General features: G+C 41.4%; 1 protein-coding gene across 2 annotated transcripts in view; it reads left to right on the top strand.

Annotated features, from left to right (window-relative positions):
* Positions 1 to 17698, top strand: part of fam91a1 (family with sequence similarity 91 member A1) — a 60197-nt gene extending 42499 nt beyond the window's left edge. For both annotated transcript variants that reach the window (XM_033019076.1, XM_033019077.1), the window contains exons 16-24: positions 263 to 411; positions 3189 to 3323; positions 3448 to 3561; positions 4865 to 4937; positions 7878 to 8030; positions 9711 to 9815; positions 11417 to 11540; positions 14504 to 14573; positions 15409 to 17698. In XM_033019076.1, coding sequence (XP_032874967.1) covers positions 263 to 411; positions 3189 to 3323; positions 3448 to 3561; positions 4865 to 4937; positions 7878 to 8030; positions 9711 to 9815; positions 11417 to 11540; positions 14504 to 14573; positions 15409 to 15588 — 1103 coding nt within the window. In that variant the 3' untranslated portion in view covers positions 15589 to 17698. The remainder of the gene's footprint in view (positions 1 to 262; positions 412 to 3188; positions 3324 to 3447; positions 3562 to 4864; positions 4938 to 7877; positions 8031 to 9710; positions 9816 to 11416; positions 11541 to 14503; positions 14574 to 15408) is intronic.
* The last annotated feature ends 275 nt before the right edge of the window (positions 17699 to 17973 follow it).

The following is a 17973-nucleotide window of genomic DNA, read 5'->3' as shown; positions in this document are numbered from 1 at the left end:
TCTATTACTCAGTGAAGTATTTTTGATGTATACCTGGGGTGGAAGATTGCAACCTTCATGTGGTCCGCCCTGTTTCGACGAATGCAATCAACCCCGGCGGGCACAATCAAATAAGATCAAATAGAACAAGTTGTCTTACAAAGTTAAGCTGTGCACGCCATACGCAAGAAGATGTATACCTGTTTGAAATATGGCAACCCAATTCTCTGGACAGTGGCTTCTATAATAAAATGTGTTTTCTGCCGTGCGTGATCTTCTCTAGGTTTTCCACTGGATCTGTTACGTTGTGAAAGTTTGTTGGGATTGGACCCTGCCACCTGCAGCAGAGTCCTAAACAAGAATTACACTCTGTTGGTCTCCATGGCTCCACTCAGCAATGAAATCCGACCAATAAGCAGCTGCACACCACAGGTAAGCACCAAGGTTTTGAAACATTCCTCAGATTCAGCTTGAGTAATGAACTCCATCTGCATTATTGTTCAATCTGTTCAAAGTGTCATTCTGAAGATGTTAGTCGTAAGCAAGTTCCTAGAGGTGCTTTGTGTGACTGCTTAATTGTACATCATTTCTGGTAGCTGGGTGTACGAACTGCAGGTGTTTGGTTACAGGCAATGCACAAAACATCAAAGGTGTTAATATTTTTCCTTGTCCTGTTGTTACTCCATAAATCATGACTAGAATTACTGTTCAGAATACAAAATGATACTCACAGTGGGGATAAAAATCTCCACATCGGTGCACATGTTTAGGTAATCCAGAGGAGTTCCTGCACTGCATAAAGCATGCAATCAGCCATAATAAAATGTTAATAATAAATGGAAGATAGCAGATGAGAAATTAAGTGAGAGAGACTTGATGATTTGCTTGGTACTGTTGTTCTAAGGAATGGTTGCTATTTGTAATTTATAAATGATCTGTAGATGTGCATTTGTATTTAATTGTATGCTGACTTTGACCATGATGTGACATTTTCCTGGCAGTTTTTAGCCAGTTGGAAAAAAATGTCCTTGAGCTTCAATTCAAGAAACCTTACTGGCTAAAACTGATATTTAACAAAATGGTTGTTATCGGCACTATATTCCATTTTCCTTTTCTGCTGCCCTAAATTTCCTGTGCAAGTACTCATTTGCAAATTGAATGTTTTTTTTTTTTGATTGATCACCTGATGAAAAGGTATTAAATTATCCCAAGTATTTATGTTGTCTGTCAAAAATCCAGGTTTAATCAATTGTCCATACAGTGACATTTTTTAATCAAAATATGAATTTATGAAGGGAGGTAATTTGTGCATTTATCCGGTTGTGATAAATCTTGTGCAGTGAACAAAAAGATGTCTGGAAATTCCAGTAAAGTCGATGTTTAATTATTCATCTATTCTGCGCAAGCATTTCATGCAACTTTCAGAAATGTGTACTTGCTAATGCAATATCATCAATGTGGAATTGATAGGATTAACTGTTAGTTGGACTTAACACAGCTGTAATACAATTAGTCTTGTTTAGCCTGAAATTAATGTCACTCTGTGGTCCTATTAATATTGTATTTATGTTGTATAGGCTTGTTCCACAAAATAAAACCTACAAAATAAAATACTGACATACCCAGTCACTTAGCTTCTGAAAGGAAAGTCAGATAAAGAATCATGAGCATGTCATATTTTGTGTGATTTTAATAACATGCATCACCCTTAAGGGCCTGTCCCACTTGGGAGACCTCCACCCCGACCTCTGGCAACTTTAAGCAACTTTTTTTTTAAAATCAAGATCGCGGTGACCTACGATCTCCTACGACCTTCCACGACTATGTGTACGACCTCCTGTGACTATGTTGAAGACCTCCCTCGACTATTAAGAAGACCTCCTTCGACCTCCTTCAACTATGTTGAAGACTGGCTTTGACCATGTACGTTTTACTCGAGGATGGTCTCTGGCAAATTGGTCCGTGAGTGAGCACGACCTCCTTCCACCTCAGAGGACCAGACCGTAAACCAACAACGACCAGTGATGAGTGTCTACAGCTCAAATGATCACCTGATAAAATTATGTCAAGTCTGCATTTTTTCTCTCACTAAAAAATGCCTCCTGGGTTTTTTTTGTTTAAATCATTCTGAACCATGCAAGCAAGGAAGGAACTAGTTTGGACGATGTTAGCAAAAATACAACTACTGCTGTTTGCAGTAGCCCTTTTGATTCGGCAGCCTTTTAAGAAAGGCAGAAGGGGAAGAGCAAGGGTGAAGAGGAAGTACAAGAAGAGGTCTCAATGGGTGAATGAAGATGATGTGATGGGCTGTCCCAGATGACTGGAAGAGAGTGGCGCTGGGCTTTGACAAAATATGGAACTTTAAGCACACATGTAGGGCAGTGGATGGCAAGCATGCCATTCCTGTCCCTGTATCCCTCATTTTTCTTTTCGTACAGGATGGCATTCTGCTGGAACCATTCCTCAAGGTCCCCCTCCTGCTGCCTGGTGAAGGTGTAAGGCATAACCTTCCTCCAGCCCTCCCTCACCACCAATGGGGCATCTGCCTCTGATGCTGTGTCAGACACAGGAGAAAGGGCTGCTACGCTGCCTTCAAATGAGGCAGTGAAGGATGGGGTGGTGGTGGGGACATATACTACCACCCTGGTCTCTTCCTCTAGGGGTCTCTCATGCAGGGCTACCTCCTCCTGCACTATCACCTCCTGTGGCATCACCTGCCACTCCCCCTCCTGGGTGAGCAACACCTTCATGCCAAGTTTTTTTGAGGGTTGTGCCCTGCGCTGCTGCCTTTTTGGTGCCATCTCTAAAACACAAGTCTCCTCTCCAAAAAACTCCCCAGCTATGAATCAACATGACGTTCTGCTGTTTAAATTGCCTTTTTTTTTTCCACTGACCACCTTCGACTACCTACGACTACCTACTATGGCCGGCTTCGACTAGACCTAAGACTAAAAAAATATGGATTTTTCCCACGGTGTCCTATTTTTAGTCGCAATCAATTTTTAACATTTTGAAATATACGCTGCAACCTAGCTGAAGTCTCGACTACGCGGAGACCACTCTCGACCATGAGGGAGAGTGACGAAGACCTCCTACGACCTTGCCGCGACTATGGGTCGCGGGCACACTCGCCAGAGGTCGCGGTGGAGGTCGCCCAAGTGGGACAGGCGCTTTATAATAAATCAATAACAATTTTTCTCATATTTTAGCACATAGGGCCAGCCATCCCAGAAGTTAGTTCAATCTGGTTTAAACTCTACATCTACCATATTACTGGACAAGGACCTCCATCATTATTACTTACGAAAGGATCAAGGCTTAGAAAACTTCCTGACGTTTTACAGGTATTTTTGAGAAAATATGTTCTCATAACTTTTATATATAAAATCAACGTTTGTTTTCTTTTCTGTACTGCTTGTACGTCATTTATAATTGATTAAAAATACAAAAATCCTTCTCATTTCCCAGAGATATGACCGGTTACTTATAACTTCTTGGGGACACGATGCTGGTGTTGTTCCTACTTCAAACGTGCTCAGCATGCTGAATGATGCCCTCACACATTCTGCTGTATTAATACAGGTAAAGCCATATTCAAAACTTTACATTCCTTTCATAGAAAGCTAGAAAATAGGTACAGGAGGAGCCCATTCGGCCCTTCGAGCCAGCACCACCATTCATTGTGATCATGGCTGATCGTCCCCAATCAATAACCCGTGCCTGCCTTCAATGGAGCATATTCCATGCTGGGGTGAATAAGCGAGTTCGGTATTCCAACTGCGCATGCCCAAGTCATAGGTCACTGGAGATAAACATTCTCGGCAGCTAAGCTGCTGCATGTATACAGAACTGCGTTTCATCCATAATCAGGATCTAACCCGGGTCTCCAGCATGAGCAATTGACCGTCCCCATCCAAGTGTCCCATCTCTGTCCGGGGGCGGCCGGAGATGTCCGGGTGACCCTGGACTGATGGGACTGGCCCGGAGCAGGGTCAAGACCCGAAACATCACCTATTCCTTTTCTCCAAAGATGCTGCCTGTCCCGCTGAGTTACTGCAGCATTTTGTGTGTATCCACATTTATGACCGTCCTGTTAGTCCAAGGTCACCCCGGATATCTCCGGCTGCCCCCGGACAGGGATGGGACACTCGGGAGGGGACGGGGACGGTCCAGTAACAATTCAGCAGCGCTTGCAGCGCTGAAGACCCAGGTTCGATCCTGACTACGGATGATACCCAGGTCTGTACGCACGTAGTAGTTCAGCTGCCGAGAATGTCTCTCCGCCAGTACAGTCCCTCCCCGTCTCCCACTCGCATCTGCCCCCACTCGCTATTACACCACGCTCTCCCGCTACCTGGCACCCCTGTTCCTCAGATTAAATATATTTTTACACATAAATTATGAATAAAGATAAGAATTTATACTATAGTCCAGCTAAAAACTAAGCGGACACAAGTTGTGTGCTTGAAACGTGTTTTAATCGGTAAGATACAGCTCCCTACTCCTCAAATGGACATGGGTGTTGCCCGACCTTAATCAATCAACGAGACCACTATTTAGCATAAAATCATGAATTTACGGTGCTTATGTTAATTTATAGTTTGGTTATTGGCAGATGTGCCTGTGTTGGATTTAAAATTGAACATAATTAGTTATCTGCATTCTGGTATTCCTATCCTGATGTTTGGTTGCATGGACTTCAATGAAATCAAAGGCATGGAAGTGAATATAGCTGATACACTAATATGATGTTTTGCAGCAGTGACTTCTCTCCCCCTCCTTCCACCCTTGCCCCAGCATCACTAAAACATTTAATTCCCAATGAGGTAGTAATGCTGCCATAAGAATAGTGAAATAAATTGATCCATTGCATTGTTGTTTCAAGGGTTATGGTATCCATGGTGATGGAGAAACTACGTACATTCCATTTCCCTTCGATGAAGTGGAGATAAATGGAGGTGAGCTTTTGCAGCTTCTCTTTGTTAACTTCCCTGATTAAAGTAGCATTACAGTAAAATACCAGCAAATCTCATATCAAATCTTGGTTGACTGCTGTAAGTTGCATTAGAATGGATGTACCTTTCGATTTTATTCATTTTCAGAATAGTAATGCATAATTCAGCCATCTTTTATATAATCAGTCTTTGACATCATAAATCTTCCTTCTGCTGTCAAATCTTTTCTTACATCTGTGATGCAAAGGATTTATAGTACGGGAGTAGGTTATGCTGCCAAACTGGTCCCTGTCATTGTTTCTGTTCCTTATAAGCCTTCCCTAGGCCTCTTCATTTCATATAATCAGTGAATATTTCCATTCCTTTTTCCTTCGTGGGAGCAGAGGGATTCTGTTTGATGGAGATTTCCTCCTGAAATCACCATCAAACAGAAGCAAGACTGGTTAATGCTTCACCTGAAACCAAACAACTAGTGGAAGCGCTGCATTCAGCAAAGGCTTACGTTTCAAACAACATCCCCCTCTTGTATTATTGATAACTTTTGCGCAAAGCTCGCTGTCTCTTTTGCTAAGTTGTTCCAGGACAGTTACAACACTAGAATCCACTGGCCAAGATGAAAAATTATCCAGAAATGTCCTGTTCACAAAAAGCAAAACAAATCCAATCCAGCCAATTACTCCCTTGTCAGTCGGTTCTCAATAAGGTCAAGTCAACTTTATTTGTCACATACACATAAAAGATGTACAGTGAAATGAAAGTGGCAATGCCTGCGAGATTGTGCGAAACTAAAGAACAGAACTGAACCAGTATTTACATTTTTTTTTAAAAGAAGACACAACAGTATTTACGCCCTGTGTTTAAGAAGGAACTGCAGATGCTGGAAAATCGAAGGTACACAAAAAAGCTGGAGAAACTCAGCGGGTGCAGCAGCCCTGATGAGATCATAGTTTACAGTCCTGATGGCCTGTGGGAAGAAACTCCCTCGCATCCTCTCTGTTTTCATAGCGTGACAGCGGAGGCGCTTGCCCGACCGTAGCAGCTGGAACAGTCCGTTGCTGGGGTGTTAGGGGTCCCTCATGATCATGCTGGCTCTGGATCGGCACCTCCTGGTGTATACGTCCTGCAGGGGGTAGTGAAGTTCCCGTGGTGCGTTCGGCCGAACGTACTACTCTCTGCAGAGCCTTCCTGTCCTGGGAGGAGATATTGCCAAACCAGATAGAGTTGTTTCTGGTCAGGATATTTTCTATAGCACCAGAGTAGAAGGACTGAAGGATCCTCCGAGAGACTCCAAATTTCCTCAGCTGCCTGAGGTGGTAAAGGCGCTGCCTTGCCTTTCTCACCAATGCGGCAGTGTGTGTTGTCCACGTCAGATCCTCTGTGATGTGGATTGTGGACTCCCAGGTATTTAAAGCTGCTCACCCTATCCACAGTAGTCCCATTTATCCCCAACGGCATGTACGTCCTCGGCTGTTGTGCCCTTCTAAAGTCCACAATCAGCTCCTTAGTTTTAGTTTCGTTGAAGAGGAGACTGTTGTTCTGACACCAGAGTGCCAGGTCAGCCACCTCCACCAGGTAGGCCTTCTCATCGTTATCGGAGATCAGGCCCACCACCACAGTGTCATCAGCAAACTTGATGATGGAGTTGGTGTTGAACCTGGCCACAGAGTCGTGTGTGTACAGGGAACACAGTAGGGGGCTGAGGACGCAACCCTGGGGGAATCCTGTGTTCAGGGTGAGGGTATGTCTACCCATCTTGACCGCCTGGGGCCTGACGGTCAGAAAGTCCTGGACCCAGGCACACAGGGGAGTGTTAAGTCACAGTTCTAGTCTGGTGGGGACTATGGTGTTGAAAGCTGAACTGAAATCAATGAACAGCATCCCCACATAGCCCCCCTTCTGGCTGTCAAGGTGAGAGAGAGTGGTGTGAAAAACCTGGGAGACCGTATCATCCGTGGATCTGTTTGGACGGTCCAGGGTGCGAGTGGGGAAGGCGCAGATGTAGTCCTTGATCAGCCTCTCGAAGCATTTCATGACCACTGAGGTGAGGGCCACCGGTCGGTAGTCATTCAAGCAGACTGGAGAGGCATTCTTAGGCACTGGTACAATAGTGGATCTCTTGAAGCAGGTAGGGACCACGGACTTGGACAGGGAGAGGTTGAATATTGTGGTGAACACTGGAGCTAACTGATTAGCACAATACTTTAGTACTCGCCCAGATATACCATCTGGGCCTACAGCTGTATGCCCTGCCCATGCCAAAAACAAAAGTGAGGAGACCCAAACATGATTGAAATGTTGAAATTTGTCTTGAGTTCTACATACAAGCAGTCCCCAGATTATATAAGGGATCTGTACCTGGAACTGTCTGTAAATTTATTTTTCTTTGTCAGAAACAAATGATTTCAATGTGGGTTGATTTATCATGTATGTTTCTCTGTTGTCTTTTCCTGCGTGATGTCAATGGTAGAGAATCAGAATGTCTCCCATCTATAGGCTATTTTTCATGGCCTTAAAGTATCAATGGGATATGACATTGTTTGATGAAGTATTTTACAAGAATTAATAGAACACAATGCCTTGTCTGTTTCCAAAGCAAATCTATTATGTGGCCTCCAGCTGTGAACCAATGTAAGGTATGTTTGTAAGGACTCCGTGGCGCCTGTTAGCTTATTTCATGGAAATTACGTGTGACAGTTTTTTATTTTGAAGCCTAGTTGCCTTTTGAATTAAGCATTTGCTACCCGTCTTCCATAACTTGTGAAAATGTTGCATTTCTGGAACTAACTTTCCTGTCTTAAAAATTGTTTAAAAAAAATTATGGAAGAATTTGCTTACATTTGGATTTCCCTAATTTAGATCTTCCTTAACCTGGGGGGGGGGGGCTCCTGTGTATGACATTTTGATGAACTTCATTCTTTTAACTCTTCCTTGGGATTATTGCAGAATTTTCCCGGAGTAATATGTGCTCACACAGAGCTTTGAAAGTGTTGAGGGAAAAAGTGGATCTGGAACATTTCTGTGGGTTTGTGAACATGGTGAACCCTCGAGCTTGCCGCTATAATGGCAGACGATCCAGTGAGGACCTGGATGAGAAAGGTAGGCCAGGTTCAGTTCGTAGAACAACATTGGATGTACACTTGTCCAACCATTTCAATATCTGTGAATATCTTGAGATTTTTGATTTACAGAGTCACACGGCACAGAAACAGGCCCATGGGCCCAACTTTACCATGCCAACCAAGATACCCCATCTACACTTTTCCCATCTGCCTACATTTGACCCACATCCCTATCAACCTTTCCTATCCGTGTACCAGTCCAAATGTCTCTTAATTGTGATTTTGTCTTTTGGTTGGAATATTAAACCAAACAACACCGCCCCCCCCACCCCCATTCATACACCACCTTCTTTCTCAACTACCTTCTCCTCAACTACCTTCTCTGCATCTCATTCTATATACCCGCCATTCTCTGTGTGAAACCGTTTCCCCTCACATAACTTTAAATCTTTCCCCTCTCACCTTAAACCTATGTCCTCTGGTTGTTGATTCCCCTACTCTGAGTAATGCATTAAAAAAATATAATGAAAACATAGAAAATAGGTGCAGGAGGAGGCCAATTCGGCCCTTCGAGCCAGCACCACCATTCATTGTGATCATGGCTGATCGTCCCCTATCAATAACCCGTGCCTGCCTTCTCCCCGTATCCCTTGACTCCACTAGCCGCTAGAGCTCTATCTAACTCTCTCTTAAATCCATCCAGTGACTTGGTCTCCACTCCCCACTGTGGCAGGGAATTTCATAATGCAGTGCACTAATAAGAGATTGTTTAATAATGAGAGTGCAGGACTTCTTATCACAGATTTATGGTAAGGAATAGAAACATAGAAACATAGAAAATAGGTGCAGGAGTAGGCCATTCGGCCCTTCGAGCCTGCACGGCCATTCATTATGATCATGGCTGATCATCCAACTCAGTATCCCGTACTTGCCTTCTCTCCATAACCCCTGATCCCTTTAGCCACAAGGGCCACATCTAACTCCCACTTAAATATAGCCAATGAACTGGCCTCAATATCCCTCTATTGTCTGCTGCATTTCCAAGTTATTTCAGTTTAAGGTATTGTCTAGTTTTTCTTCAAGGGAATAATGGGTTGGAACATCACAAGGTTCTTCACAAGCATTTACAGGATCTCAAGATTTTGTCATAGTGTGATGTATGAAATTGCAGCTATTTTATAACTGCAGTACCATATCCTGATCAGTATTTTGTTGAGGGGTAAACATTGGCCAGTTGGAATTTGAAATGTCATTGTTTGATTAGAATCCTCCTCTTGAAAGAATGCGAGCAGACCCTCTGTCAAACTGAGAAAGAAGATGGTGTATGGTGTTGTTTGGTTTAATGCTACAACCAAAAGACAGCACATGCAAAAATCCGGCAGGACTGTACATGGGGTTGAGAAACTGTAACTATTTTGGCTCAAGGAATACAAAATCAATGGAGATACCTCTAGGTTTACTTCGAAATTGCACATTTCATTTTGAATGCAAAATATATTTCCCTCTTCTTGTCACTTGGTCTAAATCTACAGAAATGCTTTCACCCAGAGGGATTGCAAACATTCACAAAGTAGCTCACCTTCACCTTATCAAAGCAATTTGGAATGTTCACTAAATTCTTGCTAGCAATGCATCTTGAAAATGAATAAATGATGGGGAAAGAAGGAGAAATCCTTTACATATTGTTAATCTAATGTGCATTTGTATTTTTTTGCAGAAGAATTTGAATCCCCATCTGGCTCTGTTCAAGGCAGCACAGAATCATTTGAGTTAGTGGCAGATGAGCCCGTGGCTGATTCTGGAACCAAAAGAACTGGTGAAGGTAAAGGCAAATCTTGCGACATTAATCTTCTGCCAGTGTTTAGAATCGAGCACCTTCCAAGCCCAGGTCCATATTCAATCAAAAGTGAATGGGTTTTAGTTCCCAGAGAGTACAATCACTTCCTGTTTCCATCTCTGAGCTGCACTCTATCTTGCTTTGACATATTAATATCAGGTCAAAATCCTTGATCTTCTCCACTTAGGGAGCATCTCTGCTGCATGGACTGCAGTGGTTTAAGAAAGTGACTCACACCCACCTACACCAAGGCAATTGTCAGTGACCCCCACCACCCAAGAATGAAGTTTTAATAAAAACCAAACAGGGCTCCTTCTAGTTGGTGAATATGTGGATGTTCGTAAGATCATAAGATACAGGAGCAGTATTTTGGCCATTTGGACCATCGAGTCTGCCATGCCATTTGATCATGGCTGATCTATTTTTCCTTCTCCAACCCCATTCTCCTGCCTTCTCACCAAAACGTTTGGTACTCTTATTAATCAATAACCTAGCAATCTGCGCTTTAAAAATGCCTAATGTTTTGGTCTCCACTGCCATCTGTGGCAATAAATTCCACAGATTCACCATCCTCTGGCTAAAGAAATTCCTCCTCGTTTATTCTGAGACTGCTCACTGAGCTGTCTGATTTGAGTTCTTGGCACTGAACTAGTGTATTTCAGCATTAGATTAGTGGATTTCAGTCACCAAATGAACGTGCTGGCTAGTCATCTTGCTTCACATTATCACACAGTGTCTAAGGTGTGTTTGGCAACTGCTTCCATTCCTACAGCTCTCCGACATCTGTGCTCTTTTAATTCTGCCTTTTCATGAATTTGCAAATTTAATTGTGCCTTCGGCTACCAAGACCCTATCATCTGGAAAGTCTTTCAACAACCTCTGTCTTCATTTCATTCCTCACAAACCAACCTCATCATTCATCTTTTGATCAGCTGTCGCATTATCTTCCTTGCAAATTTTCCTCTTGCCCTTATGAAGAGCTTTTAATCATTTCTCTTTCACGTTGAATATCTTGGACTTGTTGAATGTACCAACTGCAGAAAGGCCTTTGGCCAAACATGGCTTGTACTCGCTAGAATTTAGAAGATTGAGGGGGGATCTTATAGAAACTTACAAAATTCTTAAGGGGTTGGACAGGCTAGATGCAGGAAGATTGTTCCCGATGTTGGGGAAGTCCAGAACAAGGGGTCACAGTTTAAGGATAAGGGGGAAATCTTTTAGGACAGAGATGAGAAAAACATTTTTCACACAGAGAATGGTGAATCTCTGGAATTCTCTGCCACAGAAGGTAGTTGAGGCCAGTTCATTGGCTATATTTAAGAGGGAGTTAGATGTGGCCCTTGTGGCTAAAGGGATCAGGGGGTATGGAGAGAAGGCAGGTACAGGATACTGAGTTGGATGATCAGCCATGATCATATTGAATGGCGGTGCAGGCTCGAAGGGCCGAATGGCCTACTCCTGCACTTATTTTCTATGTTTCTATGACAATTACATCAGGTAACTATTTTTCACCCAGAAATGCTGCCCCCAAAGTGAAAGAGGGGAATATCGTGGTGTTCTAATTTTACAATATTCTAATTTTCCAGTTTCCACTGTGGAGCAGGATTGGATTCCTCTGGAGGTCTGCTTCGGGATCCCGCTCTTTGTTTCAGAACTGAACAGACATGTTTGTAGGAAGATTGCGGCGCATGGATTGTGTGGGAAGGAGAAGTAAGTTAGTTTTCACGATCATGCCTGGTTTGCCTTTTTCTCCTCATGGAATCATTGCTTTAACTTGCATTGAATGATGCATGATGGACACTGTTGTGGATGTACTGGTTCTTGAGGGCCCAGCTCTTTCCTTGTAGCTCATCTTCAAATATAAATCCAACCGCAAGAAATTGCAAAGAATTGTGGATCAGCCCAGACCATTACACAAACCGACCTCCCTTCCATTGACTCCATTTGCACTTCATACTTTTTCTGCAGCTCCACCAGCATAATCAAGGACGAGACTCACCCAGGTCACTCCCTCTTCTCCCCTCTCCCATCAGCATTATCGAAGTGTGAAAACGCACACCCCCAGATTCAGGGGCAGTTTCTTCCCAACTGTTATCAGATAACTGAATCATCCTATCAACAACTAAAACATTGTCCAGAGCTACTATCTATCTCATTGGAGACCCTCAGACAATCTTTCATTGGACTTTATTGAACTTGTATCTTGCACTAAACATTATTCCCTTTATCATGTATTTGTATACTGTGGATAGCTGGATTGTAATCATGTACAGTTTTTCTGCTGACAGGTTAGCATACAACAAAAGCTTTTAGCTGATGTTCAAATATTTGTCTATTGTCCATTTTGTTTTTAAGTTGAGTCTGATTCTGAAAGATTCTGAAACAGCTCTGCCACTTGAAATTGCTTCCCCCCACACTCCATGAACAGTCTGAAAGTTCAGCCCTTGACACTGTCCATCATTCAATGAAATAATGGCTGATCTGTGCTTAGATCCCTCAGTGAGATCCACATCCCTCATTGTCCTTAAAAAAAATTAAAAAAATTGCCAATCTCATTTTTGGTTTTTATTTGACCTTCTCTCTATCTCTCTCCCCCCCCCTCTCTTGGAATCACACAACCTTTTGGGAGAAGAGTGTTGCAGAGTTCCATTATTTATTGTGCAAAGTGTTTTCTACCATTTCCCCAAGCTGCCTAGCTGAAAATTCACACTTTATGCAAGAGTTAAAACAATACTTCTCATCTGTGAAAGATGATTACCATTAATTTCATATCTGTGCCATCTGCTAATTGATGCCTTGCTAATGGGAACAAATGCTCATTTACCCACTGGCACAACATAACATCAAACATCTTATTAAATGGCCATTTTCTTCACTGTCAACATTTATGAATTGTTACTAGTTGCATTGCTGTTCGTCAGATTGAATGTATAAATTGGCTGCCACATTTCCTACAGTTGGGTGTCCTGAGGACATGAAAAGCACCACAGAAATGCAATACTTTATTTCTAAAACTCCTCTGTAAGGAGAAGGATCTAATCTTGTCTCCATGTACACAAAATGCATCAAATCTGATGCTATTTAATAAATTCATAACATTTCAAGTCTGTGTGCCTGATCACTCTCGTATTTTTCCATTGAGCATTTAAAGGTGTAATATCTAGACAACGCTTCTTAAAAGTCACACTTGCACAAAGGTAATCCTATTGTCTTTAATCTGTTGAAAAGTAATCCAAATGTACAACTGCCAAATTTCAAGTCAAATTAATTGTAATATGCACAAGTGCAGTGTGGGACAGGTACAATTTAAAACTTGCTTACAGCAGCATCACAGGTACATATACAAGACTACACACAAAAAAACATGAGGGGAATTGATAGGGTAAATACACAAATTATTTTACACGGGATAGAGGAATCAAGAACCAGTGGACTTAAGTTTAAGGTGAGAAGGGAAAGATTTGATAAGAACCTGAAGGGCAACTTTTTTAACTCAAGAGGGTAGTGGGTCTATGGAATGAATTGCCAGATGGAGTAGTTGAGGCAGGTACAATAGCAACAATTAAAAGACACAGGTACATGGATAGGAAAGGTATAGAGGGATAGGGATCAACTGCGGGCAAATGGAACTAGCTGAGACTGGGCATCTTGGTCTGCATGGACAAGTGGGGCTGAAGGGCTTGTTACTGTATGACTCTGGCAGGTTTTGTACCTCCTACAGTTGCAGAAGGAAGTGCCATGAGATGAAGAAGGTGGGTGGGGAGGGAAAGTGAACCAGGGAGTTATGAAGAGCGGGTCCCTGTGGAACTGCAAACTTTTTCCTGGCTATCTCCCCTCTATACCCTCAATACATATTTTACACACATTCTACAAGATGTTGAAAAGAAAACAAAAGACTACAAAAAAAACAAGACTTTGGTGCAAAATAAATTAGAAAAATCAAATCCATGGCAGAACAAGTGGTGCATGGTGTTCCATTTGGCATACTTCACCGTTAAACAAAAGGCAGGAAAGCAAATGTTTTTCGACCCAGTTTGAACTAATTAATTAAGTTATGGACTTGTGCTGAAAAAATACCCAGGCAGAAGAGAGTGGATCCTCATAAACTGAGTTCTTAAAAGCCTCAGTTTTGAAATACTTAGACCACATTAACAATTCTAGAATCTCAACCCATTCACCTTCAGTGATCCCTGTCACCCTTCCATAATCATTTTAAACATTCTTCCTTGATGCCCACTTATTTTAGGGCATTTTACCTTGCAATGAACTAAGCATAAGTTGCCCTGGACAGTGTGTTTAGATGATGCAAACTTTACATTCATAAGATAACTTAAAGCAATTCAGTTCTTTGTGGGAATAGTTCAAATGATTAAAAGAGGGGGAACAGGTTGTAACTGCTGCTTATGTAAATTTGAAGTTTTACTGTTTATGGTACAATTGTGGTATTGATGTATTGGCAGAAGCAGTTCACTGCCATTTGTTAGCTGTAAAACATCGAAAACTATACGTTGGAAAGTTGATTCAAGCTATTCCTTAATATCATTCATAATGATATGGACTCTGTCTCCTTAAACAGAGGCTGGTGCAATGAGTAGGCGTATTCTCCCTCTGTGCTTTTATCTGCGCCATATCTTTGTCGATTCTTAACGTGCTATGTTCTCATTTTTTCACAGCCTTCTGAAACTTTTGCATTCCAGTAGAAAGCTATCTCTGCAAGTCCTCAGCTTTGTACAGTCATTCCAGGTAAAAAAAAAGTGCAGCTCACTTTCAACCAGTTGTAAAGCTGTTTAAGATGTATATTTATGTACGTTAGTTAGATAAGAGGAAGAAGATTGAGACAGGAACCCTTTTGTCTTTAGGATTTGGTTTCACATCTAACCTGAAAATCTCTTATTGGCATTGATGAACCTAGTTAGATATGGAACTGCAGTGGTTGATATTGGATTCATAGGGGAAATGACTGGGGAAATTAATTCTTAATTGACATTGGGCTCTGAGTATGTCATGTTGAGAGATTGGGAAGGGAGTGTGATACTGGGTACCTGAAAGGAAAAGTTGTTCCATTGTACAAACATGCAGAAGAGCAAGCTATGTGGCCCAAAGTAGCCATCCCATAGTTTATGCTCCATACCAGCTGCTTCCTCCCACTCCTCACCATCTCACTATCATTTTGTTTCTCCTTTATGGGTTTGACCAACTTCCTCTTAAACATGTCCATCTTTCACGCCATCCACTCTGGTATTGGGAGATGTGCATCTCCCAATATTCTGCATTTCCCATGTATTCAAGAGAGAATTAGATTCTGCTCTTCGGGCTAAAGGAATCGAGGGATATGAGGAGAAAGCAGGAATGGAGTTCTGATTTTGGATGATCAGCCATGATCACATTGAATGGCTCAAAGGGCCGAATGGCCAACTCCTGCACCTATTTTCCATGTTTCAATCTCTGATTTCTGGGTAAAGAAATTCCTCCTGAACCAAACCGCGTGTAAACTTCACAAAACATGGATAATAATAAATGTGTTTCTGGTGTTGCATTTCTGGGATGTTTTTCTTAATTACTGTTCTTGTGTGTTCAGGAAACCAGCGACTCGGATAGTGGTGTAACAAATTTATTTCCCTACACATCGTCCATTGATGCAGGAGTTCCTCTTCCAGCTAAGAGCCTGATCTTCAAAGATGGAGTCTTGTCTGAATGGGTTGGACGTTCTCACTTACCTGTACATATTGCAAGATTGCACAAGGAGCAAACTAATTGAACTCATTTCTATTGTTATGATACTGCACACCTCAATAAGAAAGTTAGATCTGTTTGTTTCATTTCTTCTATACTTGGCTTTTCACTTCTTCCTTTCTAACAGTTCTCTCTTTTCTCTCTCCCTCATATCTCACCCTCTTTTCTCACCCTTTCAATTTTCTTCCCATCACTTCTCTCCCTCCCTCTCTCTCTTCTCCTGCTCTTTTCTCTCCCCCCCCTCTTTTCTCTACCCTCTATTCCCTCTCTCTCTTTTCTCCCCCTCCCTCTCCTTTCCCTCGCTTCCTAAAGAACTAAATGCTGATCTAAATTGATGTGGTTATTTAGCACCTTAATAATGTTTTAAAAATAAGCTCTGGGCTCTTAATGATTTAAACTTCTTAGGAAAATGGTGGAAAAAAATCACTTCTGAACATATGTATAAAGAATCACTTGGTATTTCCACTTGAAACTGTTGGATAAATATATGCAGCTTTTTCTCTGAATCAGTATTTGGAACCGCAGGTTGTAGAGGCTAATATTGAAAAAGTGTTATATGGTGCAGAGCAACTTCAGACAACGGTGATTACGATCTATACTACCATTGATCGAATCTAAGTGGGAATCAATTTTCTTCTTTTTTTCCCCTTCCTACCCAGAGAACTGACTAAAGCAACATTTGGTTGTCTGGTTGTGGGCCCATTACTATTGGGCAGCATGTATGTTGGTCATTGTTGTAATCTAATTCCATTGGCTAAAGGTTTAGCTTGAAAGTGTTCATTTACACACCTCATCCCAAATCAAATTGGAATCTAGTCTCCTGAAGAATCCTCTTGCAACAGTTTAACTTACTGAATGTTGATTGAAGTGCTAAGTTTGAGATTGAGATCATTGTACTAAATATCCATGGCATTAATTGGTGTAAAACAATGCCATGCTACAAATATTGCTTCAAAATGTGATTGAAAATAGGAAGCTAAGAATAAGCTGTTGGTTTGATCTGGTGTGCAGATTTGCCAACAAGTACAGCCTCTAGTTTTGTTTGTTTCTGAAATATATCAAATACTATAATAGTATATGAAAAGCGTTACAGTATTGAAACATATATTAAATTATATGGAGAGACCAGGAGCAACGTTTCAATTAAGCATTTCTATCAAATACAATTGAAGTCCTATTATATTTTTTGACAACACAGAAGGAGGCCATTCAACCCCTCTAGTTGCACACCCAACAATCCTGTCCCTCCTTTGTTTTCTGGATACCCTCTGCTGAAGCTGATTGAAAGATATCTTGAATTTTGCAAATTTTGCTTAATGTTTAAAACCAAAACTGTTTTGGGAGATAAAGTAACAAACAAAACTTGACAAACAGAGGGATATTTTCTCCGTTGAACCCTATTGCAGTTTGTCCATGAGCTGTTTGAACTGCTACTTAAATTTGATTTTATTCTTCCTGAAGTATTTAGTTATCTGATCTAAATCTTTGGAAAATGAATTATCCAAGTGGCTGATTTGCTCTGACTGTCTCAGTAACAACAAACTGCATCTACACTAGGACAGTTACCTTGGCAATGATTTTGCCCACAGTTCTGGGACCAGTAATGCTGTGCATATGATGCTGAATGGAGTCCTATTAGTAACCAAATATATTAAACCACCTTTGTACATCTGTGTATTTGTCATTGGTAGTTCACCTGTTATTGAAATGCTCTGTGTCATTGTAATTTCACAAATAACCCTTATCTAATTTTCATTCCTTTCATATCTGGATGCCCAAATAATTATCTTAGCAATAAGTGCTATGAAGTATAAGAATATAAACCATGGAAATGTATATATTAATATAGGCATCAAGTGTGTGTGTTCACTAACTCTAATTATCTGTAATGCCGGGCGGTGATCATTTCTCTTGTCTTATTTTTCTGTGCACCTGTCATGTTTTGCATAAGCAAACGTTAAATTCTTGTAGTCATGCACATTCCAAGTACTTCAATTGAAGATTTGACCCCTTGAAATGGAAACATTTTGAATGGTGAGACTGTTGATTCAAGGTAAAAGAATAGTACCGTTGGAAATTTATTCTGATATTATTTTGGAAGAATATTGCAAATAAATGTTAATGAGATTTGATAATTGGCTTTGTTTCATCTCTGTTACTCCAGATGCGCCACAAACTCCACTGATATATAACGTTTACAGCACAAGTTGTTCCGACATGCTCCAGTTTTCATTGCTTTCAGATCGTCACAATCACTTGTACCACTGGTTATTTTGCATTACCATTAAGGAAGAGTGTTCCAGATTTTTACTCATTCTGGGCACAGAAGTAATTTTTAACATCAACTTCTGAAAAGACTGGCTCTAAATAAAAGACTATATCTCCAAGTCAAAAAGCAGCTATAATAACC

Source organism: Amblyraja radiata, chromosome 4 (assembly GCF_010909765.2).
Source record: "Amblyraja radiata isolate CabotCenter1 chromosome 4, sAmbRad1.1.pri, whole genome shotgun sequence".
NCBI classification, from domain to species: domain Eukaryota; kingdom Metazoa; phylum Chordata; class Chondrichthyes; order Rajiformes; family Rajidae; genus Amblyraja; species Amblyraja radiata.
Note: the sequence above shows the minus strand (reverse complement) of the source record. Positions and strands in the feature narration are given on the sequence as shown.